General features: G+C 54.4%; 2 protein-coding genes across 5 annotated transcripts in view; one reads left to right on the top strand and one right to left on the bottom strand.

Annotated features, from left to right (window-relative positions):
* The first annotated feature begins 470 nt into the window (after positions 1–470).
* LOC149866861 (signal transducer and activator of transcription 5B-like) lies at positions 471–6,196 on the top strand. 2 transcript variants are annotated; one of them, XM_090044359.1, is made up of 6 exons: positions 471–585; positions 694–824; positions 2,147–2,302; positions 2,626–2,677; positions 3,474–3,581; positions 4,027–6,196. In XM_090044359.1, the coding sequence occupies exons 1-6, from the start codon at positions 542–544 to the stop codon at positions 4,151–4,153; spliced, it is 618 nt and encodes a 205-aa protein (XP_089900485.1). In that variant the 5' UTR covers positions 471–541; the 3' UTR covers positions 4,154–6,196. The 2 variants fall into 2 exon arrangements, with proteins under 2 accessions (XP_089900485.1, XP_089900484.1); XM_090044358.1 differs by having other exon boundaries at positions 2,147–2,317.
* Positions 6,197–9,739: 3,543 nt separating this feature from the next.
* STAT3 (signal transducer and activator of transcription 3) overlaps positions 9,740–27,807 on the bottom strand; it is a 35,748-nt gene continuing 17,680 nt past the window's right edge. Inside the window, exons 3-24 of one of the 3 annotated variants that reach the window (XM_090044356.1) lie at positions 27,165–27,309; positions 24,950–25,048; positions 22,195–22,290; positions 21,991–22,072; positions 21,416–21,510; positions 20,704–20,855; positions 20,022–20,180; positions 19,734–19,826; positions 18,703–18,762; positions 18,245–18,274; positions 18,033–18,126; positions 17,904–17,951; positions 17,476–17,559; positions 16,823–16,921; positions 15,857–15,992; positions 15,359–15,411; positions 15,153–15,247; positions 14,663–14,802; positions 13,809–14,021; positions 13,419–13,461; positions 12,705–12,817; positions 9,740–12,424 (exon numbers count right to left, since the gene is read on the bottom strand). In XM_090044356.1, coding sequence (XP_089900482.1) covers positions 12,369–12,424; positions 12,705–12,817; positions 13,419–13,461; positions 13,809–14,021; positions 14,663–14,802; positions 15,153–15,247; positions 15,359–15,411; positions 15,857–15,992; positions 16,823–16,921; positions 17,476–17,559; positions 17,904–17,951; positions 18,033–18,126; positions 18,245–18,274; positions 18,703–18,762; positions 19,734–19,826; positions 20,022–20,180; positions 20,704–20,855; positions 21,416–21,510; positions 21,991–22,072; positions 22,195–22,290; positions 24,950–25,048; positions 27,165–27,309 — 2,185 coding nt within the window. In that variant the 3' untranslated portion in view covers positions 9,740–12,368. Of the gene's footprint in view, positions 12,425–12,704; positions 12,818–13,414; positions 13,462–13,805; positions 14,022–14,662; positions 14,803–15,152; positions 15,248–15,358; positions 15,412–15,856; positions 15,993–16,822; positions 16,922–17,475; positions 17,560–17,903; positions 17,952–18,032; positions 18,127–18,244; positions 18,275–18,702; positions 18,763–19,733; positions 19,827–20,021; positions 20,181–20,703; positions 20,856–21,415; positions 21,511–21,990; positions 22,073–22,194; positions 22,291–24,949; positions 25,049–27,164; positions 27,310–27,807 lie in introns of those variants that run through there. The other 2 variants (XM_090044354.1, XM_090044357.1) reach the window with 2 other exon arrangements.

Genomic DNA, 27,807 nt, shown 5'->3' with positions numbered 1-27,807 from the left:
GAAGCTGCTTTTGTCCCCTGTTTCTGTCCTCAGCTGGGTGCTTGGGGGATCGGGGGTCTCCCTGTCCCCTCCCTCACTCCCAGCCCTCTGGAGCTCAGCTATATAAAAGAAGGAAACAAGGAAGTTGATGTGGGTAGTAATGGAAATACATGGCAGGGCTGAGTGGTCTGAGCACAGGGCTTGGATCTGGGACATGCCACCTGGCTTGGCTACTGGTTTGCTGTGCCCAAATGTTCCTTGGTGCCCTGTAGGGTTGACGGTAGGAGGTGATACAGTGCTCAGGCATGTTTTGTGAAGCATCCTTCCTATGCAGCACACTGGGTTTCAGCCTTGCCACCTCCACAGCAATCCAGGTAGATGCTTGACAATGGGAACTGGGATGGTGCTAGATGCAGCTGCCATTAAACAGGGACTTGGTGGGAGAGAGAAATGCTGATGTGTCTTGCTGGGTGGGGGGGTTTATGAGATTTGTTTCTATTAATTAAAACAGGAAAACCTGCCTGGACGGAATTACACCTTCTGGCAGTGGTTTGATGGGGTTATGGAGGTGCTGAAGAAGCATTTGAAGCCCCATTGGAACGATGGGTGAGAATCCTGCTTTCCAAGGTGGCTGGTACAGCCTGGCAGAGCCCATTTCCGAGGCACACTGCAGGCCCCAGCCCCTTACTGGTTCCCTTCTCTGCCTCCTCGTAGGGCCATTCTGGGCTTCGTCAATAAGCAGCAAGCGCACGACCTGCTCATCAACAAGCCGGATGGGACCTTCCTGCTGCGATTCAGTGACTCAGAGATCGGCGGCATCACCATTGCTTGGAAGTTTGACTCCCGTGAGTTTGCTCTCTGGAGGTCATGGAGGCAGACACGTCCCTGATGTAACTCCCGCCTCCAAGGTTGGAGAGGGGAGAGCTCCTGCCTGGATACAGAGCAAACCCTCTCACTGGGCTGGCTGAGCCTCCCCTGCTCTGTTCCTGCACATCAGCACTGACTCTCCCTGGTGTGATCAGCGCAGAGCAAGCCCCCTTGTGGACATCAGGGCTTTGTACTGCCTACAGCTCTTCCTGTCTCTGTAAGGAGATGCGTTGCTTAGGCCAGCATCACGCCCGACGTGAAGCGGGTAGGGCTGTTCTAACCGAACCAGGCTCCCTTTCTGGCATGCCCCGTACCCAGGATGCCTGTATATGAGCTCAAAATGAGCAGCATGTCTGCTTTTCTTTGTAGTCTAATTTGGGTTGCTTGAATAGCTGCATTCTTCACCTTTACAGTGATTCTTCCCTCATGTCTTAACCCCAGGGTGGTTCATTGGGTATGCATTGGGCAGTGTGATTTCTATGCCAGTAAGTCTCTTATGTGGTATTTTGTTCATGAGAAGCGGGCTGCAAGGAGGTTTAAGTTAAAAGACAAATGTACTTCTCTATGATTTTGGGTAGGGCTGATCCTGGCTCAGGCAGGGGTTGGACTAGATGACCTCGGAGGTGTCCCCCCCAGCCCTACTTCTCCATGATTCAAAGCAGTCTCTTTTTAGCATCACTAGTGCCGCTCCGCAGTGAACCTGAAAGAACTTCAAGACTCCTTCTCGTTCAGGAAGGACAAGGGCAGACTGATCTCAGTTTCCTTTTTCATTGGGGCTGATGGTGCTGGCCTGTGACGGGGTGCATGTTGCAAAGAGAGAAAAGCTCTTTTCATTAAGCTGATACTTTCGACGACATCCTTGAGACAGATATTCACAGCGGTTACAAACTTGCCTCAGCACCGCAGAGCGGCCAGTTCTTGTGATCTTTGTCCTGAGAGCCTGCCTTGTTTGGTGCTGTTTTTAAAGGCCCAGCTCCTGGAGTCAGTTGATGGCATAGGGGCCTCAGCATATGGTTACACAAGCCAGGAAGTTGGTGGCTCTTGGGGAGTGGGGGAAAGCCTGATGATGGGACTCGGGTGCCACACAGAAGCTGAGAGAGCTGGGTGTGAAGGAGAACTGCCTCTTAATTGCCCTGTAGGAATCTCTGTATTGTGAAGCCAGTCTCTTGAACCTGCCTCCCGTGGTTTGGGCACAGGAGACGAGCGAGAGCGTCCTGACCCCTTCAGATGCGCCGTGGCACAGAGGAAACTTGGGAGTTCTGGTTTTCACTGTCCTGTTTCCCTCCCGTTGCATTTCCAGCTGAACGGATGTTTTGGAACCTGATGCCCTTCACAACCAGAGACTTCTCCATCCGCTCACTGGCTGACCGCCTGGGAGACCTCAGTTACCTCATCTACGTGTTCCCTGACCGGCCCAAGGACGAGGTCTTCTCCAAGTACTACACGTCGGTTCCCTGTGAGTCCACGCCAGGTAGCTCTGTCCCCCGTGGTTCAGTTTGCTTCCCTCACATTCTTTGGGTATGCTGGCTTGTGTGCGAGACTCGAGGAAGCTTATGTTGCTTTGTGCCCGCTGGGGGTTGGGTTCATTCTCGCTCCCCTGTTCTTCTCAGTGGCTTCCTGCTGCGTGGCATGGGAATGCCCCAGACTAACAGCCCTGGAAGGCCCAATTTGCTGCTGCTGCTGGCCTGGGGATGCCGCCACTCCCAGCCTGTGTTTGCAATGTGCTCTGGTATCTCCATGCCTCAGTCTTGCCTCCTCTCTCTCTCCCTTCACCTGTAGCTAAAGCTGTGGATGGATACGTGAAGCCACAGATCAAACAAGTAGTGCCAGAGTGAGTACATCTGTCGGTGTCCCACAAGGCCCTTAGCAGATTTTCTTCTCCTGTCCCTTCCCTGATTCTGCATGCTAAGTAAGTGCACTGATGTGCAGGCCTCAAGTCTGGTTCCCAGCCTCTAGCGTAGTTGGGGGTTGAATGTTGCAGCCCCAGCAGGGCTGCCCAAGAAGTGGGGTGCCCTGGGGGCTTAAGCTGGGGAGAGCAGACAGCGAGGCAGCCAGCACTCGAGGTCTGCAGAGGCAGTGCGCAGCCCTGCCTGGTCGACCGCACTATAGGAAGAGGTGGTTCATGAAACACCCGCTGTGTCTGGGTGGAGTCCAGCTTGGGCAGCAGAAATGAGAGGGCCCTACCGGGATGCTTAAAAACAGCCCCAGTAACTGTCTGGCCCGGTCGGGTGCGGTGAGCGGGCGAACTGAATACTGGGTGGGCAGTTGTGAACAAAATAAGCTCAAGGACAATACAGGTGCTGCTTGTGCCCCCTCCTGCTGCGATTTCTGTCAGTCCATGGTTGGAGGGGATAAAGCCTTGTGACTGTGGCTACATGCTCGAACCTTGTTCCCAGGACAAACAGCACAGTTGTGACCAGGAAAGGGACTCCAGTGGATGTCCTTCCTAGGTAGAGCCTGCCTGATAAACAACCCTGGCAGTAGCACTGAGGTGGCAAAAAGGGAGCCAGACCCGAAGCTGGCAAGACGGGAGCTTCTAGTCCAGCCAGAGCAGAGCTGCGGGGTATGGGGCAGCTCCTGGTCAGGCCTTCCAGGAGAGTCCCCACATCACCTCTCATCTGCTCCAGGTTTGCCACCGCATCTGGAGACTCAACCCCTGGGTCAGCCACTTACATGGATCAAGCACCGTCTCCTGCTGTGGGCTCCCAGACCCATTACAACATGTACACGCAGAAGTAAGTGCCACCACAGGCCAGCAGGAGGTGTGGGGTCAGGGCCTACCTATGCTAGTGGGGGCTGGGGTACGTAGGACTGGAAGGGGACTCCTGGGCTATCGAGTCCAGTCCCCTATGTTCCCATGCCATAGGTAACCCAAGGTATCCGTACGATCACTACTTCAGGCTCAGCTACCAGGCACAGTGCCCCAAACACCCTATGTATTAAATGCCACAACTAAAAGTAGGGGAGAGAAGGGCACTGCCGGTGCTGTGACAGAAGATTTTAGGAAAAAGACCGTCTCACAGGTACAGAGGAAGGCCAATAAACCATCTGTGGTCTGTGCCAGTCTGACCCAGGGGAGAAATTCCTCCCCGATGCCCAATTTGGCGATCAAGAGGGTGTTTAGCAGGAGAACGTGACTGCCTGTCTGACCCTGACTCTCATGGCGTCCTTCCTTGCCAGCCCCGAGGCCGTGCTGGACCCTGAAGGGGACTTTGACCTGGACGACACGATGGACGTAGCAAGGCACGTCGAGGAGCTTCTACGGCGGCCAATGGACCATCAGTGGATCCCTCACGCCCAGTCGTGACCTGGGGGTACCTCCCCCCACACCCTGTGACAGCCCCACCTGGCAGCCACGGCCTTGGGGATGACACGGGGATGCAGCCCTCCTGAGAGCAGCCTTGTGTTCATGTCTCTGTGCCAGAGCCAGCGGTCTGTGAGGGCTGGGGTGTCCTTTCCCAAGGGTTTGCTCTGAACTGTCTGCAGTGCCCCAGGGCTGCACGAGGCTCTCTGGTGTTTTATCCCCTTGTACAAAAGGCAGTGGATTTGTCGCATGGTTTTCCTGTACGTTCCTTTGAGGCCCAGCTTTGGCTTTCTGCTTCTGCAAGCTCCTGCTCTCATGGCTGTTCCCTAGTGCACCACGCGTGTCCTTGGCATCCCACTGGCTCCCTCTGGAGTCTGGATCGTTGCCTGTGCCCCAACAAGCCCCTTCAGATTTGGCGAGAGGTCTGAGGGAGGTGAGGAGGGTGGTGCTCCTTATATCCCATTTTCTGTCACTGTTAGGTAGATCCAGATTCACCCTGGATCCCTAGCTGCTCTGTTCCGTGGGGGTGGGGGTCCTGGATGGGGACGGGGAGTGTGGCAGTGGGCGAGTGCCTCAGAAGGCCACATGTGACCTCTCTTGGGCATCCCACCCTGCCAAGGCAAGTCTGTGTCCAGAAGCTGCTCCCATGTTGGGGATGATCAGGGTGGCAGTGCCCTGCCAGGGGCTTTGTTGCTTGGGGGTCCTTGTCAGGTCTCTCTTTAGCATAAAAAGTTCACAAGGAATTTGTGCGCCTCCGTGTTCCTGCCCCCGCGGCACCCTTGCAGCAACGTGTTGGGTGAACCATGCTGCCCTGCCTCCTCTCAGGTTTGCTTGCTTAACCAGGGGTGAGAGGAGCAAGGCTGTGTCGAAGAGGGGATCCTAGGCCTGAGGCCCAGGGTCAGGGAGGGAGGCTTGTCTTGGGGTGGGGATAGGATTTGGGAGTGAAGCACCCTGCCCTGGAGAAACGTCTGCCCCTCCCGGCCCCTGGGGAGACCTTCTTTCCTTTCAACGTTATTTTTATACCGACAAGTAAATAAAGCACGGACTATTTTTTTAACACAAAGCTCTGGCTTTCACGTGTGTCTGTGGGAGGGTCTGGCTCCCTGCTCAGCCAGCTAACTCCTAGCAGGAAGGAGTGATTGGGAGCTCCCCCCCTTGTGCTGCATCTACTGCCGAGCTCGGGGGACGGATGGAGCAGGGCAGCGGGGATCCTACCCCATATCCGGAGCTGTGCCGGGGGCTGGGTGAGGCTGCAGGCCATCCTCGGCTCTGAAGGAAGTGCCTTGTTGGTGAGGTGAGTTTTTACCCTTGGCCACGGTCCTGTGAGGGAGCAGGAAGGCAGTTGGGCAGGAGAATAGAGAAGCTCTGAGCTTCGTCCCCTTCCTTTGGAAAGGTCTCACAGTAACTCCCAAATGATCCCTCACCTGAACTGGGCCCTGGAGTTGGCAGCAGGCACTCAAGCTTGGTACAGAGTGCTGCCTTGCTCTTCCAGAGCATGTCTGAACTAGCACGAAGCACTCTAGTGATTGATGGGTCAGTCCTGTGCTCAGCACTGCTCTGCTCAATGCCTGCACTAACCCGGCTGCTAGCTGCAGAACCCCTGTCCTCATGTGAAGAAGCTGCGGGTCTTTCAGCTTGTGCAGAACACCCCGCAGTGCATCTCCCTGTCCTGGAGCAGTGGCATTGTGCTTTGCTCATGTGTCACAGAGCCGGCTGCTGGCAAAGCCAGACCCTTCCCTCAGTACAAACCCTGTTCACACCAGCACAGCTAATCCCAGTGCCATCCAGGTGCACAGGGTTTTGCACAAATTGCTTATATCCCAGAGCAGGTAAAACCTTAATCTGGGAAGTGTCTGCCCAGGCCCCTGATGAGGGGTAGCCCTGGCCTGGCAGCAGGCTACCCTGGTCAGTCTTTGAAACAATTCACCTGCTGTTGCCCTGATCTGGAACCCAGTTCTCTAGGGATGTGCGGTGCACTGATGGTGCGTAGCTCGGCACTGCTCCAGTCTGGCACTTGGAGAGCAATGGGCAAATGACATGATTTGGAAGGGCATCCTGCCATTAGCTACCTGCTGGCACTATCTTCCACTGTGTGCTCCAAACCCCATTACAACACATACACACAGGTGTACATGCCATTGCCAGCCAGCCGGAGAGCAAGCGAGCGTGCATGCGTGCGTGTGGTGACAGGGGCAGGTGTTAGGGTGGTGCATATGTGGAGAATGCTGCTTCCTGCTTCACCCCAACTTTTATATCCCCATCCTTGTCCCACCCTGAGACCATGCTTGGCTCTAGCATGGATTTCAAGTTGGATGAGACGATGGATGGCACACTGAGGAGGTTTTATGGAGGCCAATTGACAATCAGTGGATCCCTCACGCCCAGTCATGACCTGCAACAGGCCTTTGGCCCATGGGGACATCATGGGGATGAGCCTTGTTGGGGGTGGGGAGGGCTTCTGGGCATGAGCCACATCATCCTTAACATTGTTTCTCATGGTAATGGCAGTTTGTCTGTGATGCCCCTGTCCCCTCCTGGCTCCAACCAGGCACCATCTCCCCACACCACACCTTGCTATGGTTAGAGCTCACCCCAAGTCCCTGTCCTGAAACTGGTTTGGCAGCCCCATGGCACTGCAGGGCAAGGGCTCTGGACTCTCTCTCTCCTTCCCTCAGTACTTGTCTGCAATCAGTCCCTGCGAGTGAGAAGTGACAGGGGTAGAAACAAAGAAGTGCCAAGCCCAGGTTGGCCTAAACTCCAGTGCTAGGCAGGCACCCATAGGGGCTGCAGGGTCCTGCCCAACTAGGGGTGGGGACCAGTGCAGCTCTGCTTCCTCCCCCCCCCCAGCTCACAGCACACAGGCCTTGTACCCCACAAAAGGGGTGGATGCTCTCCTCCCATTACCCAGAGTCTTTGGGTGGCTCTTAGCCACTCCTCTTTTTGAGGACCAGGAAATCAAGTATTTTTAAACAAATATAAAGGCTTGATACAACTCTACCACCCAGGCTGCTCATGGAGGTGTGTGGGGATCCTGACTTCAGCACAACAGGCTTTAGCCAGACAAAGACAGTCTGCACAAGGCTGAGCCTGATGTTATTACACAGCCCCTAAGCAAGCATGCGGCTCCCTCCTGAACAGCCAGGCCTGTGGAGCACCCCAACCCAGACCAAGAACAGTCTCCTATGGACAGAAACCCAGGTGCACAAGCACCTCACACCAGGCAGTGCTGTTGTGTTGTGCCCATGGCACAGCTAGGACACAGAGACCTGGAAATATAAAGGGGTGTGACCAGGATCACATAGGAAGTCCCTAGCAGAGCCAGGCCCAGATGCCAGCTAGGGACATGGGGCCAGAACCCCTGCCCCATTTTTCCTCTCAGCAGCTCCAGCTTTGAAGGTGTGGCCTTACTTTGCTTTGGCAGCTGCAGTCCAGACACCTATGCCCGCCAGCCAACACAGACTTAGCTCTGGTCAGGGCCCATGCTGCAGTGGGGTTTCTGTGCTGGGTAGCAGCAGCAAGCTGAAGGCAATAATGCAACATGCAGCAGCTGCTGCTAGCCAAATGGAGGAGAGCAGGGAGCAAGGCAGGACCCCCCTGGAAAGGCCTGCCTAGTTTCTGTTCCAAGGTCCATGATCTTTTTGTGCCTGCCAAACTCCTCCTCAACTGCAGATTCTCTACTCACCACCAAGGGGCAGCCCAGGACAGTAACACCAGTAGGAGAAGTAACAGGAGCAGCAAACCAGGTCTCCCAAGCCTTGGGCACTGGCCTCCCACACCACACTATGCCACAACAGATGCTTTGGGACTAGCACAGTCCCTCTGCATGGGAGGAGGCTGGAGGAAGACAACAGTAGAAGGGAGGCTTCTGCTCATCCCTGAATTCTGCCCTCAGCTCTGTTAGCACCCAGATTCACGTCTGGTTTCACCATCCAGCAACCTGCTTCATTGCTGCCTCAGCCAAAGCTAGCCCAAAAGGCAGGTGCCTCCCTGCTTGCAAGACTGTTCTCCACAAGGTCAGAGTGCCAGCATCCCCCCAGGATTCAGGCCTTCTGAGTTTAGAGTAGACAGAACCCGATAAGCCCCTTGGAGCAGCCCTAGTGGGAGGGCTGAGTGGCCAGAGCCAGCAGTGCCTCCAGTATGCATCCACCTGTTGCATGCAAGGTGACTTTCTCGGCATTCTCAGCAGTCTTCAGCGGTGCTTCAATAAGTGTCACTGCCCTGTTGCTGCACTTCTAGGATCCTACTGTCCTTGGGGGTGACATAGCGATGGAGCCCCATTGAGAGCAGCCTTTGCAGGGAGAAGAGGGGCTGCTGGAGCCTTGGGGCTCCAGCCCCCACCCCACAGCCCAGGGTCCTGCGCTGTTCAAGCCTTAGGCAGCTGGGAAAAAGAGCAAGTACCACCCCCAACCTCCTTCATTCACATGGAGTAGGGAAGGGGATGTCCCATTTGCCACACCACCAAGGATGCCAAGAAACACCTGGAGCCCCTAAGTGCATCAGGGCAGGGTCCAGCAGTCCTGAACCCCTGCAGGGAGACTGTGACAGCCAGTGGCTGCCCTGGCCTCTGGAGTGAGCAGAGGCCAACTCTTGGCAGTGGTTCAGCTGGGGTAAAGCAGGTGATGCTGTTGGGTTGAAGACACCACAACCTCTACGAGACTACCCCTGGCACCACAGGCCTCTGCCCCTGGGCTGAGAGCTGGAAAAATAGCTGGCTCAGGGGAGGCAAAGCAGCACAGGCTTACTCTGCAGTTCTCCCCACCTCCCACCCAAGGCCTTGCATGAAGGCAAGGAGCTTTATGGTGGCATCAGACCCACTGTATGCATAAGGAGGCTTGGAGAGCACCTGGGGGCCCCTCCTCTTCCAGCAGGGGCCACAGTGAATCCTCTGCAGCAGCCAGAGCAGATCTGGCCTTTGCCCCAGTGTCTGAGCATGGTGCTGGACAGACACCCCCTGCACTCTGCAGGAGGATGCTGGCCAGAACCATCAGTGCCTACAGTATGCACCCACTTGTTACCTACTCTGCCAGGTGCCTGCCTATCATGGCCGCTAGTGGGGCAAGCAGCTCAGCAGTGACTACTGGGTAGCGCTAAAATAACTGAACCTCCCACCACACAGCTCTAGGCACCAGGTACAAGCTGGAGCACTACCTTGCTTTGAGTGGGGAAGCACATGCAACAAGCACACAGAACAGGGCCAGTGTCCACACAAGCATGAGCATGCACATACACACACAGAACAAGTCCACTGTCCTGCCCACTGTAACAGGGCCTGCCCCTCCCACCCAGCAGCTGCCCATGCTAAGTACTCCTAATGAAGAGGATTTCTTTCCTGCAAGGAGAAGGGACCTCGAAGGCCTGAACACAGCTCAGCTCCAGAACTGGAACCAAGTGCTCACTGCTGCAAGAAGGAAGGATTTGGTTTCACCTCTCCCCACCCCGCTCCAGGAAACAGGGGCAGCCGTGCAGGCCCATGCTGGCTGAAACCACTGTATTGCCCCCACTCCCCCAAGCAAGACTGCACATTGCTGGCTGGATGTGCCCCCATACAGGTGCAGACAGACACAGGAGGCCCTGCCCCAGAGGGAAGTGTCACTTTGGAACGTTTATTTAGGAGAAAGTCAGAACCTGTAGATACAGCAATAAAATATACAAAAAAAAAAATAAAATCTTTACAATAAATCGAGCAGCTGCTCAGGCTACGGCTGATGCAGGTTGGAGGCTGCAAGATACCGCAGATATGGCAGCAGAAGGGGAGGAGCCAGCTGGCGAAGATGAACCCTGTCTGCCAACAACACTCAGCTCTCCTGGGTCTGCACTTAAGGGTGGGTTCCTGGCCCTGCTGGAGCTGATGGCCCAGGCAGGCTGCTTGCTGTCTTCTGCTCAGCTTATAGCTCTGAGCTGAACATCAGCATAGCACAACCCACCCACCCATTTTCTCTCTCATCCTCTTACCTAGCTGGCAATTGCCCCCTCCACCCCACCTGTGGAGACCCTCATCTCACACCTCAGAAGAGGGCAGGTCTGCAGGCTGGTGTGGTGGGGGTGGCTGCCTCTCCTGCTCTACTTATGACCCCAGTCAGGTCTACCTTCATGAACAAGGCACACCCGAGGCCATTGGTACTGCAGTGATGTGCTCTAAAGGACAAAGACCCTTTCTCCATGGTCCTTGCCCCTGCAGCACATTTATGTGTCCCCAACCATGCCCGGCTTGGCATCAGCCTGCATAGCTTCACAACATATCACAATTAACCGTCATTTGGTACTGTCTTCCTCATGGAGCCCAAGAAGGGCTGAATAGGGTACAGAGTCACAGCAGGGCCACAGCTCGCAACCCTCCCCCAACCTGTACTGCTGCTGTGTGGCCTGATGTCTGCCGCATGGCAGCCTCCAGCCCACAGCTCCTGCACGTGCCAGCCAGCGGAGCCCTTTGGTCAAGACACAGCCACTCAAAGCAAGAGGGTTTAAACATTACAATGAAGGCGCTTGCGACAGCTCGCGCCAGTCCAATACTGCAAGAGACTCCTCTGAGATCGTGGAGTCTGACACACAGGGCTTGGGCAGAGTGGTATCTTGCCAGCCCTCGGTTTGGTTCAATGCAGTGGAAAAAGGCTATTCATGGCTTCTCCCTCCCTCTCATTCCCCTTCCCACCCCACTGCTGCCAGAGGATCCAGGCTGCAGAGTGGCACAAGTTCTTCCACAGGCAGGCACACCCCTACTGGCTGTTTGGCACATTGGTGATACTGGCTGGGGCAGCTGTTGGCACCCTTCCCTTCCCTGTGTCCCAGTGCTGGTGCCTAGACCCCAGGGGTGCCTGCCCAGTCCTCCTTGGCCCTTTACCTGTCATAGCTTATCAATGAAGATCAGCTACAGACTGAAACCAAGTGGAAGGCCTCTACAATGCCCTCAGCACCCTCTTTTGTGCATCTCAACACCCAGCAATGCCATGACCACGAAGAAAGATTATAAGCTGGGAACAGCTGTTTGTAGAGTGGCCAGAGGTGGACCCAGCACACCCCAAGTTCTGCCAAGTGTAACCTAATAGACTGGGAAAAGCTCTCTCACTTTTGCTTGGCAAAAGGTGCAGCAGCCTGCTCAGGGATGACAGTCTTGAATGGCTATGCCAACGCGACTTGTGGATGGAGCTCTCCTGTAAAGAGAGGCTGCACACCCAGAAAGAAGGGACATAACTGTGTGACAGCAGGAGAGCACACTACCTGCGTGGGTAAGGCAGGGCAAGCAACAGCTTCTCCCCATGAAAATCTACCTTCCCCAGGGCCATCCTAGCACCCCTGAGCCAGCTGCTGTTCCTTGCAGGATCTCCCCGGGAGGTTGCAGCCTGGAGAAGCACCACCTTCTCCTGCTGGGACGACATCCGTTCTGCCATTGCATCTGCTCCACCTAGCCCAGCCCTTCACTGATCCCAACAGCTCTGTCCCCACTTGCCCATCTCCTAGTGCAAGCACTGGGAGTGCCAGAGTAGATGTGATCACTGGCCTACAGAGCCTGCTGTGTTGCCTCCCATAGAGGCCATAACCATCTGCCTCAGGAGAAAGACAAAAAGATAGTGAAACAACTGTGGAGATAGGGGAGTTTCATCCCAGCATTTTCCCTCCTAGCCTGCCTACACAGAGCAGCGAGTTTGTGCCAGAGAGGGCCCAATTTCCTCAGCTACCTAGCAGAGAAGCCAACAGTTAAAAAAATCCTCATGTATATTTGGATGTTAGCAAAAAATGGAAGGATAGAGAAAACAGCCCTCAAGAGTGCAGCAATATAGCAAGGCCTGCAAAAGCACTTCATAAAACTGGAGGCTGCAATTGGGCACTACTAGGCACTTGATAGAACAAAAAGAAAAGAAAAACAGTAATAATTATTATAATAATAATAACAATAATAATAACAACAACAATAACAACGTTTGTTATAGAAGGAAGTAGAAAAAGAAAGTGCTTTCCCCCCCGTTCCTCCCCCCCCTGGAAAAAATACCAATTGCACCACCTTGAAGAACCAGCTGCTAGCTTCGGTCACACAGCAGTAAATGGAGCATGAGGACCCACAGTCTGGCATTTCCCCCGCAAGGGAAGGCCCAGAGATGCTCTGGGACAAGTAGCAAATGCATGACGGAGCAGGATGAGATTGAGGGAACTATGTGGAGCCAGAAAGCTGAAATCACTTGGGCGATCTCTGCAGATGCTGCAGGAGGGCAGCACTTGAGGCAGGTCACATGGGCGAGGAGGCGCATTCTGGAGTCAGCTCCATGTCAAAGGTCAGAGATTCTGCAGGATATGAACACAAGGCAACAAGTTGCAGCCAGCCAAAACTGGAGTGCATGGAGAATGGTATGGGGGTGCCCCAGAGTGGTCTTGAGCCCCAAGCCTACATCAAGGGAGGGACCCCTTGAGGACCACAGGAACCATGGAGGGATTAAGAATGGGGTTAGGACCTGGAAGAGACTGGATCCAGATTCCATGAGCCCCATGCTACTGGTAACTGGTGAGAAGGGCTCAAGGGCCTCTTGGCTTCTACACCTAATAACACCCAACCGCACCAACTCACCGAACTGGCCTCCTGTGTTGGCCTCTGCTCCCTCGCTGTTGTTCCCAAACTGCATGAGCGAGTCCAGCGTGCGTGGGGACATTGGCAGGTCAATGGTGTTACTGCAGGTCGTTCTGTAGAGGGTGGGGGCAGGGGGCATGGCAACAGCATGAGAGAAGCCATGCTAGTCCGGCCTAGCCAGAGAGGCGGTGAGAGCTCTCTCCGGCCATGCAATGGAGGTGTCACAACAGAGTCCATCCCTACTTCCACAGGGCACCCCAGGCTCAGAGGGAGCAGGACCTACTTGGGAAAGGGACTCCATTGGTGAGGACAGGCTTATGGTCAAAGCAGTGGAGTGGGACTCTGGAGACCTCAATTCAGGTCCCAGCTCTGTCACAAACTCCTTGTGTGACCTTGGGCAAGTCAAGGAATCTTCCTGAACCTCTACCAGATGAGAAAAAAGTCTGTCCTCCCATCCTTGCACTTTAGTCTGCACAGACTATAAGCCCTGCATGGAGCCAGGGTCGTCTCTCAGGGTGCCTCTTGGGCCACCACTGCACCAATTGCTACACAAGGAGGGGAGGAGCCAGCTGGCAAAGATGAACTACATACACTGTAGTTATAAACAAAAAAGTGACTGTTTCCAAGGGAAAATGTCACATGGCCCTTATGCAACCACGTCCTTAGAGATGACCCCATTCTTCCCCAGCTGTGGCCCCCACCAATAATACTTACGGGGTGACACATATGAACTTAGTCTTCAGATACGGGGCAGCACCTATGGGGAGAAGAGAACAGCAGCTCTATCAATCGCCACCTGTCCAAGATGGAGCGTCTCCACAGCAGCTATGTCCAAGACACTGGCTAAGAGCACCCACCCCACTGCCTGAGAATGGACCCAGAATGGAGCCAAGACAGCTCCTAGTGATCAGTAACCACTAAGCCACAGCTGAAAAAGCTGGTGACAGGTAGCCAGCAGCATTAGCCTGTACTCTTCTACTCTGGTCCCAATCCCGGCACCCAGATGGGGCCCACCAAACCATGACATTACCTCTCTGCAGACAGATGTCAGAGCCTGTGGCAGCCAACAAGATGACATACCAGCTGTGGAAAGTCAACGACTACCTGGGTCTGTGGCTTCAGGGTGCTCCTGGCTCTCAGGGCGGCAGTACTTCCCAAAGGCATCTTCCTTGGGGATGTCAGGGTACAAGTATACCAGGGGCGAGACCAGGATGTTGGTCGCGTCCATGATCTTGTAGCCCATGATGATTTCCGCAAACGACATGTTGTTGAGCTGCTGCTTTGTGTACGGCTCCACCGACTGGATCTGGGTCTTCCCTGTATAAAGGAGGCAGCGTTTGATGTGGGGCTGCAACCACTGCCTATCCCTTCCAGACAGATTACTGACTACCCTCTGCCCACCAGAAGGGTCAAGGACATGAACCAACCAGCACTACAACTCGACAGGTCAGGATAGAAGCAGAAAGGCAGGCTGGGCTGGCCAGTACTGGGGCTGACAAACTGCATTCCCACAAAGTCCTGCCTGGGGTCTGTCAGCATTCAGAGCTGCAGACACTCACTCCAGTGAGGAAGGAAGAGACTGAAACTGGGTCACTGGCATTTGACTCCAAAAAGACACAGTTTGCCTGTCATGCCAGGGCTGAGAGCAGCAGTCACTGAGTTCAGACCAGACAGTGCTGGAGCTGAAGCTGGAGCTCTTACTTGGGAGCCTAGCTTCCAGCCCCTGCCTTGCCCCTGATGCTTGCTGGCCTTAGACAAGTCACTGAGCCTCTCTGCCATCTGATCTCAGCTGCCATGCCATATAGGAGCCAGGGGAAGGATGTGGGGACCTCCAGCTGTAGCAACAGGGGATGGCCTAGTGACCAGAGAATGCAGATGCCATAACAGCAGACAGGCTCAGCAGCAGAAGCCAAGCCCCTCTCCCACCTCAAGCGCTACCCTGTGGGGGTGGTGCCTACCACTGATGTCCTTCTCCACCCAAGTGAAGGTGATGCCGCCTTCCTTGCTGCTCTCGCTGAACCTCAGGAGGAAGGTACCTGGTGGTTTGGTGCTCAGGATGGCTCGTTCACGCTCCTTGCTGATGAATCCCATGATGTACCTGAGTGGGGAGGGGTGGCACCAGCAGTGTTCATTTAGAGACATAACCAGACAGGAGAGTCTTCTTTTGAAGCAGATCTGCTCCCTGGCACAGGCCAAGCAGAGTCTGCTTTGTTGCCCCAAGTTTCAACAGGATGTTTCTGCCTATTTGTCTGCACCTCTGCAGAGCCAGCTGAACCTGACCCACCCCTACTAGGAATCCCAGGGGACATGAGCATCATGGCAGCCCCTCATGTAGCCACCTTCTAGCTCATGTTTCAGCCCTCAACTCCACAGGCCCTCGCCTCCTGAGGCAGGGATCCCACCCGCATATGGCAGAAATGCCTCCTGATGGTTACAATCCAGACTCACCCTTCATTCCACAAAGCCAGGATATATTTCTTCACAAGGTCAATGATGTTGTCCAGCCAGACCCAGAAGGAAAACCCTTTGCCAGCCATGTTCTCCTGCAGAGATGCATGGGGGAGCCCTCAATGTGTGCCCCGTGGACGGGCAAAGGCCCCTGAAGTGGGGTATGACCAGGCACAGTGGGGAAGTGGGGAGTAGATGTTCCTTACCTTGCAGAATTTGGCCCATGTGATCTGGCACCCAGAGTAGTTAACACCTGGGCCTGGGGAAAAAGGGAAGTGTTATTATTTGAGAGAGTTCTCATAGAAAGACATACCAGGAAGTAACCTCCCCCCACTCAAAAAAACAAAGTGGTTTGCAGTGCTTTTACCAAAGTCCAGGGAAAAAGGATGACACCAGCTGGGAGGCTCACAGCACATACTATAGATGCTGCAGCAGGACCCCTGGCCAGGGTGTTCCACTGTGAATGAAGCTAGCCCCTGCCTTTGCCATGGATCTCATGGCACCCGTCTTGCTGTGCAAGACAAGTACAGCACTGGGGGGCTCCACACACAGGGAAAATTCTCCTAGAGCCATAACCACTGGGCAGCACTCAGTGCTCCCCTGGCTGGAAGGGAGCTGATTACCACCTCTCACACTAGCACCCAGTATGCAAAGCTCTAGTAGGGTGCTGGATATTTTACACACATGACCACATCGGATAGTACCTAGGAGTTTCTCTGCCAGCGTTGTGAGCTGCTCAATGCTGAGACCCCGCTTGGTGGTGGAGGAGAACTGCCAGCTCAGCACCTCGGCCACCTGGTCCCATGTGCCAATTGGCGGCTTGGTGAAGAAGTTCACATTCTATGCAAGAGAACAAAAAAGGGTTCCCGTGCGCAAGGCTGACACAGCCGGAGATGTAGGCACAGCAGACAGAGGAGGCAGTCTAAAGATCTGAAGAGGAAACACCGCCCACCTGAGCAAGCCAGATATCCCTCCGCAAGCACCCTGGCTTTGTAGCAAAAGAACATCAAGGTGGGGTTGGCAGCACACATGACCATGACTCCACAGACCCAGGTTCTAACCCTGGTATGGCTACCAGTGCATGCATGGTGGATAGGCTGCTTTCTCCCTACTGCCTTCATTTCCTCTTCTCTGCTTGGCCTGTGTAAACTAGAAGCTCTCCGCAGCACAGACAGAACTTGGTACAGCAGGATCCCAAGGCTCAGCAGGGCTTTCCAGGTACTAATGAGCTGCAGCGGAGTAGATCTGCAGTAGCCCACACCAGAAGCTGCCCTTTTCTTCAGCTCTATGTGCTGTGTTCCACCTCAGGAACAACCAGCCAGAGTACAGCACTGCCTGCAGTTTAGAATGTGACCCAACTGGGGTAGGCAGCAGGTCAGGTCCAGCTGAGTCATGCTGATCACAGCATGGTGAAGTGCTCCATGTCCAATCTGCACCACCAAACCCAGAGCAGGCTTGCTCTTCAAAAAGGCCTCCCATTCTTGTGGCCCCTGACTCACATCATTGAGTACCACACTGTTTCTGGTGACACAAAACTGCGGCCATTAAAGCTTAGTCACTGCCTTGACCTCCTACAGCCTCCAGCACCTGTAGGAAGCACCAGAGCCCTGCCTCCCAAAGAGAGGCAGGGAACACCAAGTGTTGACACTTCGTAGAGGCTACACACATACCTTGGGGTTGTTGGTCAACATGTTGTACCATAGGATAGACGCCCAGGCATTCGGCATCTGGCAGATGTTCGAAATGACCACGACAGGCAGCGAGTGGGTCTAGAGAAAGAAGCCCATGATTTCTTCCTAGTTTTCCAGGCAAGCTGTGTTGCTATCGGCTGACCCCGCCCCCATTCCCACACAATTGAGGAAGCAGCACTGCTGGTCTCGAGACTACAATGTACCCACAAGTCCTGAGAGACACTCCCACCTAACAGTGTCAACGCAGTTGCAGTCAGCTCTGGAGACTGAGACCATGTGCATGTCCCATAATGAGGCACCTACCTGGATGTGCTCCTTCCTTTCAGAGACAGCGTAGCTGACTGCCTAGGCCAGAGCTACTTCCCATCTCTCTAAACTGCTCAAACCCTTGTGAATTCAACAGAAGACATGGGCAGATCAAGGAGCTGTGTGTGTGTATGCAGGCAGTCAAGAGACCTGCAGGCTGGCCCCTTGCTCCAACTCTCATCTGGGCCCAGCCTGACCCTCTGGAAAAGCTGCAGCTTTAAGAATGAACCTAGAGAGGCCTCCTTGGGAGTCACTCTTTCCACCTCTGTCCCAGCTCTCAGACTGACTCAGGGCTGAAGGGTTCGCTAGTCTACAGCATTGCTCACCTCCAAGTCGATCTTCAGGCCTTGGTGATATACCTCTGTCTCAAAGGTGATAAGATGCAGCTCCTCAGTAACTATCAGTGAGGCCTGAGAGGGGAACATGGACAAATTATGAGGAGATGTCAGCAGATGGTCTTATGCTTGGAGGACCGACAGCTGCAGGGCTACAGGCTGCTCTGGGTCCCAGAATGCCACGAACATAAAAGTATGGGCTGGCAGCTCATTAGCTCCACACGGGCCAAAGGGAGGCCCTATGGCCATGCTCTGGAGAACACAAAGCACCCATCCCTTTACAGGGGAACTCAGCTGGGGTTCTGACACCACTTTCCCACTGTAGGGTTTTACAGTCCCTCTCCTCAGGCCAGAAAGATTTCATTCCAGCCCTGGCCCAGAACCCACTCTAAGTTACATGTGCAAGGTCAGGCACTCACATCACAGTTGGCTCTGCCCCCATTGCCACATCTTTGTTCCCGCAGCGTCTGCAAAAAAGAAGGGAGAGGGTAAAGCACAGACCCTGATATGGCCAATACCAGGCCGGGCAAGCAGCCACTGGTACCCACCAAGTGCTTGAACTCTGCGGAAAGACTGCCATTGTTGGACTCCTCCATGTTCATGACCTTGGTGTTTGTCCCCAGGATATTGAACTTCCGGGAGCTGGGTCAGGAAAGGAGACAGATGCAATGGGGGGGGGGGCTGTTAAGGCAAATGGCATGCAACAAAGAGGGAAATGGGCAGACTGGAAGAAGAGACAAGACGAACAATCTCTACTTACCCCCTGAGTGCTGCAACATCACCGGAGTCCCTGGAGGAAGAGAAAGGAGAGACACCAGAAGAGGGAGTGGTCAATCCACAGCTGAGGGGACACCATTTACACAGAGTGGTGCACCGTCTCTCCCACTCGGAGGTGGATCAGCAGCTCTGCTGTGGGCCCAAGGTCTCTGAACAGCATTTGCCACACCCTAAAGGCACCCAGAGGAGCCACTGGCATGAAAACCTCCCACGGGTGCTGGGCTTCCAGCCTCCGGCACCACTTCACTCCCCCAGAAACCCCATGTCAGAACGGGCCTTGGCACATAGGTTTCTCCCAGAACAGATGAGGGAAGTGGGCCTGTGCTGAGCATGCAGGAAGCCAGGAGCTGCCACTTCAACACTGTTTCCAGGAGTTGCGAGCAACCCATTTAATGACTCCCCGTGGGTGGCACCGCTGCCAGGACAAGACACAGCACTTACTTGTCAATGCACACCTTGATCTTCAGCTGATAGTTCAGCTCCGGAAATTTGACCAGCAACCTGTCAAAGCGAGCAGAGGGGTCAGCACCGGGGCAGGCCAAGAGTGCACTATGGCATCATTCACTCGCAGCTGCAAGCTTAGCAGATCAGCCAGGCAGTTATGGGGTATGGTTTCAACCCTGGTTAACCCAGTGAAGCAGAACACCATTCCCTGAAAGCATCACTGCTCACAACAGCATAGGCCAGCCAAGATAAGGGGCTGCCCAGTCCAAGCTCCTCTCCAAGCCTCAGTGGGCCTGTCCACTCCAAAAGCCTCCATCCCAAGGAAGCCAGCAAGTGTTTTTGCCACTCTGCAGCAGGGAGGACTGGGGCTCAGAGGCAAGGGCTTGCTAAACTGTGCCAAGAGGCCACAGGAGAGGGAGCAGCACTTGAGACCCCCACTTCCATCACCTGCTCTCGCTGTCTACCTCTGACAGTTCCTACACCAGCTGTTAATACGGCTGTCAAGCAGCACCAGCCCCTGGACAGTTATGCCTTTGCCATTCTGGTGAAGGGAAACCCCTCAGGCTGCATCAGTGGCTGTGCAATACAAGGCAGCAGACACACTTCATGCAGACAGCACTGCCGTGGAGACAGAGATGAGCTGCAGAGCTAGTCCTGGAAGTGCTGGACACTTCTAGCACCCCACCGACCCCCTCTCCCTCAGTACCCGCCAGGCTCATCCACAGACAAAAGATTTAGGAGAATTGCTGCTGCATCCAGAAACAGAGCAGAGGTCCCAGTTGGGACTGAGTCAGGCACTAGTTTGTAACTGTAGAGATTCATCTGAGCCATCTGCCCTCCAGCAGGCTGGATCTGCTGCCCTCCCAATACAAGCATTCTCCAGCTGGACTAGAAGCCCACAGCGATTTGCACTTCAGCATCCCTAAAGAAGGGTGTCCCAATCAGGGTTATACCCTCTGCCCCAACAGTGCCATTTTGCCCCCTCCCTCTGCTATCATATGAACAGAGTGGCATGGCCAGCCACAGACCTGACTTTGGTGGTGAACTGCACACCGGTTTTGATGACCAGGGGGCGATCTGGGTGCATGGGCATACAGGGCTGCCTCTCCACGACAAAGGCACTGCAAAAGGAAAATATAGGGACTGTAATCAGATGGCATCTCACATCCCACCCTTAGCACAGGTACACCCAGGCCACCCACCCCTCCCAGTCAGGGCTCTAAGGCAAAAGCCTGGTGGAACAGCCATCCTCCTGTTCCAAGCTGAAAGTTTCCACTCCCCCTGCTTCCCCCAGCCGTATGAAGTACTCACGGCACCTTTTCATTAGGTTCCTGAACAGCTCCACAATCCTTTCCTCCAGCATGGGCCGATGCTGGATTATGGGGTCTCCTTTGTAGGACACTTTCTGCTGTAGCTCCTCCAGTTTCTTGATCTGCTGGCGGGTCTGCAGCTGTGACTCAGCAAGGGATGTGATCCTGGAAGATGTGGGAAGAGGCCTTGTATTATTCCATCAGCCTATTCATTGGAATGCAGCACTGGCTTGTCAGCATCTCAGTACCCAAGCACCCCAGAGCACATGGAGGAGAGAGCTAGACTCCTTCTTTCCTGGCTCCCAGCTTGGTGCATGTCTCTGTGCCACTGGGTATTTCTCAACAGGACACAGGCATAACACAGATCCGATAAACTTCAAGGGAGAACCATGAAGATGGCCTGGAAGTGGCCTAGATGGGATGTGGCTTGGTCCTGTTGGCCTGAGGCAAAGGATGATTTAATAGGCCAGGCAAACCCTATAGGTCTGCTGTTGAGCAGCCTGCCAGGCCAGCATTTGGTGCATCTACACTGGGACCCTGCTGACCACTTTCAAGGCTGGTACAGGAGACAGGGGCTGAGAGATCAGTTTCTAGTTTGAGGTAGAGCCTTATGGAAAAACAGAGAGGTTCCTGCTGGCTTGAGGCCAGGCAAGGGAGCTGGGCAGAAAAAGGGCTCCTAGTTCTTTACCAGTTTTCCAGGCGATCCAGGCAGATGTTGGGAGGGCCCCCAATGCACGCAATCTGCTGCCTTCTCTTCCAGTCAGCCAGTTCCTCATCTGCCAGTGTTTTCTGCACATACTCCATGGCTGATAGGAGCCCAGCCAATTCGCTCACAATCCCCTGGTTAATAGAAAACCAAGACCAAGGTCATCCGGTCCCCTTTGATCCTGCAAGCTCCAGACTCAGACAGGAGATGCTCCCTACAGGCATGTGCTGGCTTGTGAGCACTGATGTGCAGCTTTGCATGTATGCCCCTGTGACAGCCCAGCACTTGGATCCCGAGTTCTACTACTTGGAGCCAGACATTCCAGTGCTGGGTACCCACAGCTGAGGCCAGATTTCCCAGAAAGCTCAGCTCCCAGCAAAAATCCCAGTCACCCATTACAGTGCTTAAAAATGACAGAAAAGACCTTCTTGGCCCCCTGGCCCCAGGCTGCTCTCCAGGCAGGGGGTGCATCAGCTTAACCTCAAGCAGTTGCTAAGCCAACTGAAATATCCTGCAGCAAACCCTGCTGCAAATGTGTCAAATCTACATAGCCTCATACTGATACAGGCCATGTGAAAGGGGTTAGGGGGTGGTTGGGAAACAATATCAGGAAACTGGTAAAGCCAAGCCAGAAGCTGAAGAAAAAAAAAAATCAGGGCAAGTGTGGAGGGGGGGGGGGGCGGAATCTTTGTACCCTGCGCATTTGGTCAAGTGCGGTCAGCATCTGCTCCAGCTGCTGCATTTTCTGCCGTGTCACTGACTGATTATTTCCATTCAGATCCTGCATATCTGTACAGGGAGAAGAAGAAGTTAACCAGCCAGCCATGTCTGTTCCAGCATTCTGATAGGACCAAACAAGTGCCATCCTTGCCCCCTCAATACAGACATACCCACCCACCCCTGCAACCCCCAGCAGAGAAAGAACAGGCACTGTACCATCCTTGTCATTTATAACCAGGAATCTCCACCTGTCTGGACTCCACCCCCCTGGGACATGGGCACCTCAGATACAGCATGACAGAACTATTATCCACATTCAGCAGATGGGGAGCTGGTACCTGGAGAGGCCAAGAGACCTGCCCAAGGTCTCTGGGGCAGTGGTAGGAACAAAACATTTGTTTCCCCATTGCAGGTCAGTGCCATGACCTTGTCCCAACCCTTCTTGTGGGAAGGATGAACAGCAGTGCCAGCACAGGCTAAACTATACCTTCCAGTGTGCCCTTATGGGCACAGCCTGCCCTTTGCTAGTCACCCACATGCTCCAGTTACCTCCTTGGCTTTTCAGGGTCTTGTAGTTGAAGTCAAAGTCATCCTGGAGGTTCTCCACTACCTTCATCTTTTGCTCAAGATCCTGCAGGATCAAAGACCAGGGCTTATTTCAGGGTCAGAGTTCCAAAGGTACTGACCCATGTTGTGGCAGGGCTGAGAGAAGGGAATGCCTGGGGCCATTCCCAGAACAGGTGATGCACATACCTGCACCCTCTTCCTCACATCCTGCAGATGTTGCTCCAGCATTTGCTGCTTCTCCGTCACTACAGCAGCTGTGGGGTGTGTTGCCTGCCCACCTTGCTACAGAGAAGAAGTAAGAAGAGCACCAGTGCCTAGGAAGATCATAGCAACACCTTTTCCCTTTTAGGAACTAGCTAAGCAACCGCAGTGTCCTGCTCAAGTGCCTGTCAGGCACCCTGGCCCCTGGGCCCAAGTAGGTTTTTCCTCTGTCACTAATAGAGGACAAAACAGCTAGTTATTTGTATTGCAACAGCTCTATGAACTGGTGGGTGGTAGGTGCAGCACACTCATTTAACAAGGACAGATGCTCTCTACCATGGACAGCCTACAAAATTGGACTATAAGACAGGTGCAGGTAGACTGAGGTCCCTCAGTCCAAGGAAATCATTGTCCCCAGCTGAAGGACATGCAAGGATTTGCTTTGTACCACACTTAAGCTGTTGCTACCTAGCAAACAGAAGCAAGAGCAGAGTACAACAGCTTTCCTGTACTTTATGCTGTGTCACGTGCAACATTGAGCTAATGTAGTTGAAGTCAAACTGACGGGCCACGGCTACGATGTGACAGTCTACGCGCTCATTGTGGGAACGCTCGAAGCCTGGGACCCAGCAACGAGAGCATCCTGCATGCCTGCCATGTCTCTCAGCACTATGCCAAGCTGATGTGCTGCCTCATGGTGGCCGACACCATCCATTGGTCGCACGACATCTACATGGAACACGTCATAGGCCACCGCCAGTACTCCAACCCCACCAGATGAGCCGCTGCCAGACTGGAGAGGGGACCGCCTGAACTGCCCCTGCCCCCCCCCCCCCCCCCGCCAGATGGACCTTCACTTCACTCCGAGAGGATTCTTCGACCCCGGATGACCCCGCTCCACCCGAAGAGGACCCCCGCGATGAGACTCTATGTGGACTGAGGCACTTCCTCTGAACCACTTCTTCCACCATTGCAGACTGTTGTAATGGGTTTGTGTGATCTATCTCCTTTCTCTTTCAGCATCGTGAACCCCCTCCCTCCCCTTCCCCCTTCTCCCCATCCCCGGTCTTAATTGGCTAACATTGTATCTCCTGTAACCTAGTCGTGCTCCCCTCCCTCTATTGTTAGTCCCTCGCTCGGGCGCTCTATATTTCTCCATCAGCTTTGTCATCTTTTTTCTGGATTCCCAATCCTAAACATTTACTAATAAAAGTCAATCTGTCTTGATCAAGTCCTCCACAGCAAAGCAGGTTTGTTTAAATTCTTCCAGGCTTAGAAGGCTGATGTGAGGATATCAGCAGTATCCAGGCTGTGTGCTACTTTAAATAGTAGCAAGTGACCAGTCAGACTATGTGAAGGAGGAAACAATAGTTCCCTTTCCTGAGGATCGGCTAGGACAGAGGTGGGCAAAATATGGCCCGTGGGCCACATCTGAGCTGCCAACTAATTGGATCTGGCATGCAGGGGATGCCAGCCATTTCACTGGATCCAGCCCACAGCTGCCCCTGCAGCATTCCACATGGGGCTGAGCATCCATCAGGGAAGTCAGCACTGCACTCCTGCCCACGCCTGCCAGCCCCAGCCAGCACGCATAGCTTCCACGACTGGGGCTGCTCCCAGTGTGGCTGTAGCCACCCAGGAGCTTCTCAGCTCCCCTTGCCTCCAGCAGCAACTCCTCCTCCTGCCCCTGCCTGTGGCCAAGTGGGTGGAAGGCAGCCAGGAGCCAGAGCTCTGCAAGCTGGGTCAGAAGCTATCCAGCTGGAGCTTTCTCCCTGCCCAGAGCAGTGCAGCAGGGGCAGGAGCAGGAGCTGCTGGAGGTAAGGGGAGCTGAGAAGCTCCTGGGTGGCTACAGCCACACTGGGAGCAGCCCCAGTCGTGGAAGCTATGCGTGCTGGCTGGGGCTGGCAGGCCCTGACAGTAAGCTGCGGGTGTTGACTGGGACTGGGCTGGCAGGCACCTGCAGGGCTTGGCCTCATGTGGAACGCTGCAGGGGCAACTATAGATTGCACCACCTGGGCAAGCTCTGCTGCATGTGTCCCCTCCCCCACCCTGAGTAGACCTAACACCCAGGCAGCTCCCCACCCGTGTGTGCTCACAAGCCCCCCCCCCCCCCCCCCCCCACAGGGCAGGAGCATGAAGGTAGCGAACTGTGGCTCTGCCCCACACCCTGGCCCTGCACATCCCTGCCCACAGAACCTGGGCTGTGCCCCTGCCCCGCACTTGTTCCTCCCCCACAATCCTGGGGTCTCCACGGACACTGGCCAGGGGCCACGTGGCATGACCCACAGCTGGACCTGGGGCCAGGACCTTGGGATGGTGATAGTGTGGGGCTGGGGCCCAGGGCAGAGCCACGGTCCACTCCCTGCAGGCCCCCGCTCACAGAACCTGCACACTAGTCACAGGGGTGTGTGGGCAGTGAATCATGGCCCCTCACTGTCACCATCCCATGACACTACCCTGTGATCCCAGCTTCACTCACCAGCTCTGGTCCCCACCTGCCTGCAGTCCCATCTCAAAGGGAGTTCTGGCGAGTTGCTGCATGGGGTGGGTGGTACCAACCCAGCCCTTAACAGCTCATCAAAACTCCCTATATGGCCCCACAGGCCCAAATAATTGCCCAACTGCCCACCCTTGGGCTAGGAACACATATAGCCTTCACACTTGGTGATTTAGTCAGCTGATCCCTCCCATAATGCCCAATGTGGCACAACCCACAGGGAGGGAAGAGCTCCCATCTCACCTGAGCTGCGGTTGCAGCCGTTTGGAGAAGGCGAGATTCTTCCCACAGACACCGAGCCACAATGCGGGCAATTTCCATTGGCTTCTCCAGGTACCTGCTCTATAAGGGTTATGAAAAAGAAGAAGTAATGCACAGAATTAGACAATGCCAGTTTTCCCACACACATTCAAGGCTGTGATTTGTCCAGGGAAACTGCACACCCCAGCAAGAGGAATTGGGAATCAAAATCTGTGGGCTGAGACTTCCCCTTCTGGGTTCCCCCACAAGATACAATGTGACCAGGGCTCATTTCAGTTTCACAGGGTCTGGGCCTAACCATTGCCTCCTACTTTCCCATGCTGGGTTCACATAATCCATGTTTCCCTTGTGAAGTATGCCACATTCAAGCATGTTCAGGGAAGCACACCTTACGACGACAGGCTGAGAGCCATGGGGCTCTTTAGCTTGGAAAAGCGCAGGCTCAGGGGCAATCTGATGGCCGTCTATAAGTTTATCAGGGGTGACCACCAGTATTGGGGGAATGTTTGTTCACCAGAGTGCCCCAAGGGATGACAAGGTCAAACAGTCATAAACTACTGCAAGACCATTTCAGGCTGGACATAAGGAAGAATTTCTTTAGTGTCCAAGCCCCCAAGGTCTGAGATACCCTGCCATTGGAGGTGGTTCAACCACCTACAGTGAACACCTTCAAGAGCAAATTGGATGCTTATCTTGCTGGGTCATATGACCCCAGCTGACTTCCTGCCCTTCACGCTGGGGGCTGGACTCGATCTTCCAAGGTCCCTTCCAGCCCCAATGTCTATGAAAGCTATGTTGTTTAATGAGTAGTTGGCAGAGCCACCATAGCCACTAGGGAGACTGAAGCTAATTCCTACACTACAAGACACCTCAGACACCAGGAGAAGGAAGCACCTGGTCACATGGTGAATCCCCTCAGAGCTGGGACCAGAACCTCAGAGTCCTGGGCCCCAGTCTTTTGCTTGGACCGCTAGCTGACACTCTGCAGTATTATTTATCCACCATCTGCTTTCCATGGCTCAGCCTGGCAAAGTTGAGGGTGCAGAGACATCCAGGAACTCAGTAAAACAGTAAGCAGCAAATAACCCAACTCTCAAACCAAGGACATCCCCTTCCACCTCCCTGCTCAACACTGGTCATGGCCACAGCAACGTCACAATACCAGACCTGGGCAGGGAAAGTGGAGAGGAATATCAGCACCTCGCAGATGAGATGGCCAAGCACACATGTGGCTTCCTCCCTCGGGCACCTGAGGAGAGGCAGACAAGCTGCCTTCAGCAGCACTGCCTGACCTCTGCTCTTCCCTGTGGCACTTCTGGAATGGAGTGGAAATGCCAGCCAGACTTCCAGGACCAGCTGGCCAAGCAGGCACATTCCTACCCTCCAGCTCCCACTGGGGGGGGGTCAGAGGGAGAGATACCTGACCAACAGCACACCAGCTTAGCTGGGTTTCAGGTCTAGGGTGTTGGGCAGACATGCAGCAATGCTGCCAGGGCCCCCATCTGCCGGGGGTGGGGGGAGAAGAGGAGAATTTATGTCCTGCAATAAAAACTAAAACAAGCACACTCCTGACCCTGCCAGTAAGGAAATGCGAGGGTATTGGCCAGCTTTAACAGGAGGTTCTGATCTGCACAAACAGACCCCTCTGCAACAAAGGAGTCTCTGTACCAGGCCAGACCTGTGCCCCAGGACTTGGTACCAGAGGAATGGTTCTGTTCAGGGTGTAATAGATAATACAGGCAGTTTTGCTGTTACGTGCCCAAGTATAGGCTGAGTTATACCAGCATATATACTGGTACTGATTAGTATGGGGATAAACTATGCAGGCATACATGCCCAAGGGGCCACACTAGGGGCATAACTAGATACAGATATACATACAGGACAGCACACACATACATAACCTGGGTCACTTGGGTGCTTATAGAAGGCTTAAGGGAGACCCAGCCCTCATGCCTGAATTCAGTGAATGCAGCACCCAGTGCACTGACACTGGGGAGCCAATAAAACTGTTCCCTGTTGGTTGGCAAGTCCAAGAACTCTGCCATGGCTCAGCAAAGGGGTAAGCACAGCATGGAGACAAAAGCGCCACAGCACAACCCCATGTTGCCAATGTCTATGCCATGCTGGCTTGAGAGGCGCCTGGTGGAGATCCCTCTCACCTGCAGCTCTGTCCCATGCCCCAAGCCATGCTCACCTGCAGAAACTGCTTGATCCTGCGCAGGTTGTGCTGGTAGAGGACGTTGGACTCCTGCAGGAAGCGGCTGTACTGCTGATCGATCTCACCCAGCAGATTGTGGAACACCAGCGTGGCGTGAGACTCCTTGCTGGCAGCATAGGCCCTGTGGCAGGGAGAGGGGGGTGGGGATGGAGGGGGAAGAAGGCAGATAAAAATGGGGACTCAAACATGCTTGCGACCCCAACCCCAGCATGAGGAAGGCACCTTGGAGCGGCAGGCAGGACCGCAGTTGGAATGGGCCGGACCCCACTCATGCTCACCTCACCCCAGACTTCAACAGAGTTACTTCTTCCTCACCCTAGACTAGGATGAGACTCAGTCTCTTAAAAGGACTGTTGCTAGTTTATCCATTTATACCCCTAGTTTAACCATAAGCAATCCCTACTGGAACTTGAACCCAGGACCCCGACATTCAGGAAGCTTCTGGAAGGAGGCTGCCATTTGTGCAAGAGAACCCTGTGTGCATGCTTGAGTGGAGAGGCTGCAGACAGTGGCTTACTCACTTGAGTGCACAGACACCAGCTCATTTATGCAGGCAGCTGAGCATGAAAATCCTTTTGAGGCATGGCTAGACCACTCAGTTCTAGGCCCTGAGCCAGCC

The sequence above is a fragment of the Crocodylus siamensis genome, chromosome 4 (genome assembly GCF_052110815.1).
Source record: "Crocodylus siamensis isolate JL-2025a chromosome 4, ASM5211081v1, whole genome shotgun sequence".
Taxonomy (NCBI): domain Eukaryota; kingdom Metazoa; phylum Chordata; order Crocodylia; family Crocodylidae; genus Crocodylus; species Crocodylus siamensis.
This window is presented reverse-complemented; position numbering and strand designations above follow the sequence as displayed.

What these genes read in the sequence shown, in the direction of transcription:
- LOC149866861 (XM_090044358.1), top strand. Translation starts at nt 542, where the DNA reads ATGGAGGTGCTGAAGAAGCATTTGAAGCCCCATTGGAACGATGG. An exon ending in AAGCCCCATTGGAACGATGG is followed by an intron (nt 586 to 693) that starts GTGAGAATCCTG and finishes GCCTCCTCGTAG; the next exon opens with GGCCATTCTGGGCTTCGTCA. An exon ending in ATCAAACAAGTAGTGCCAGA is followed by an intron (nt 2,678 to 3,473) that starts GTGAGTACATCT and finishes CATCTGCTCCAG; the next exon opens with GTTTGCCACCGCATCTGGAG.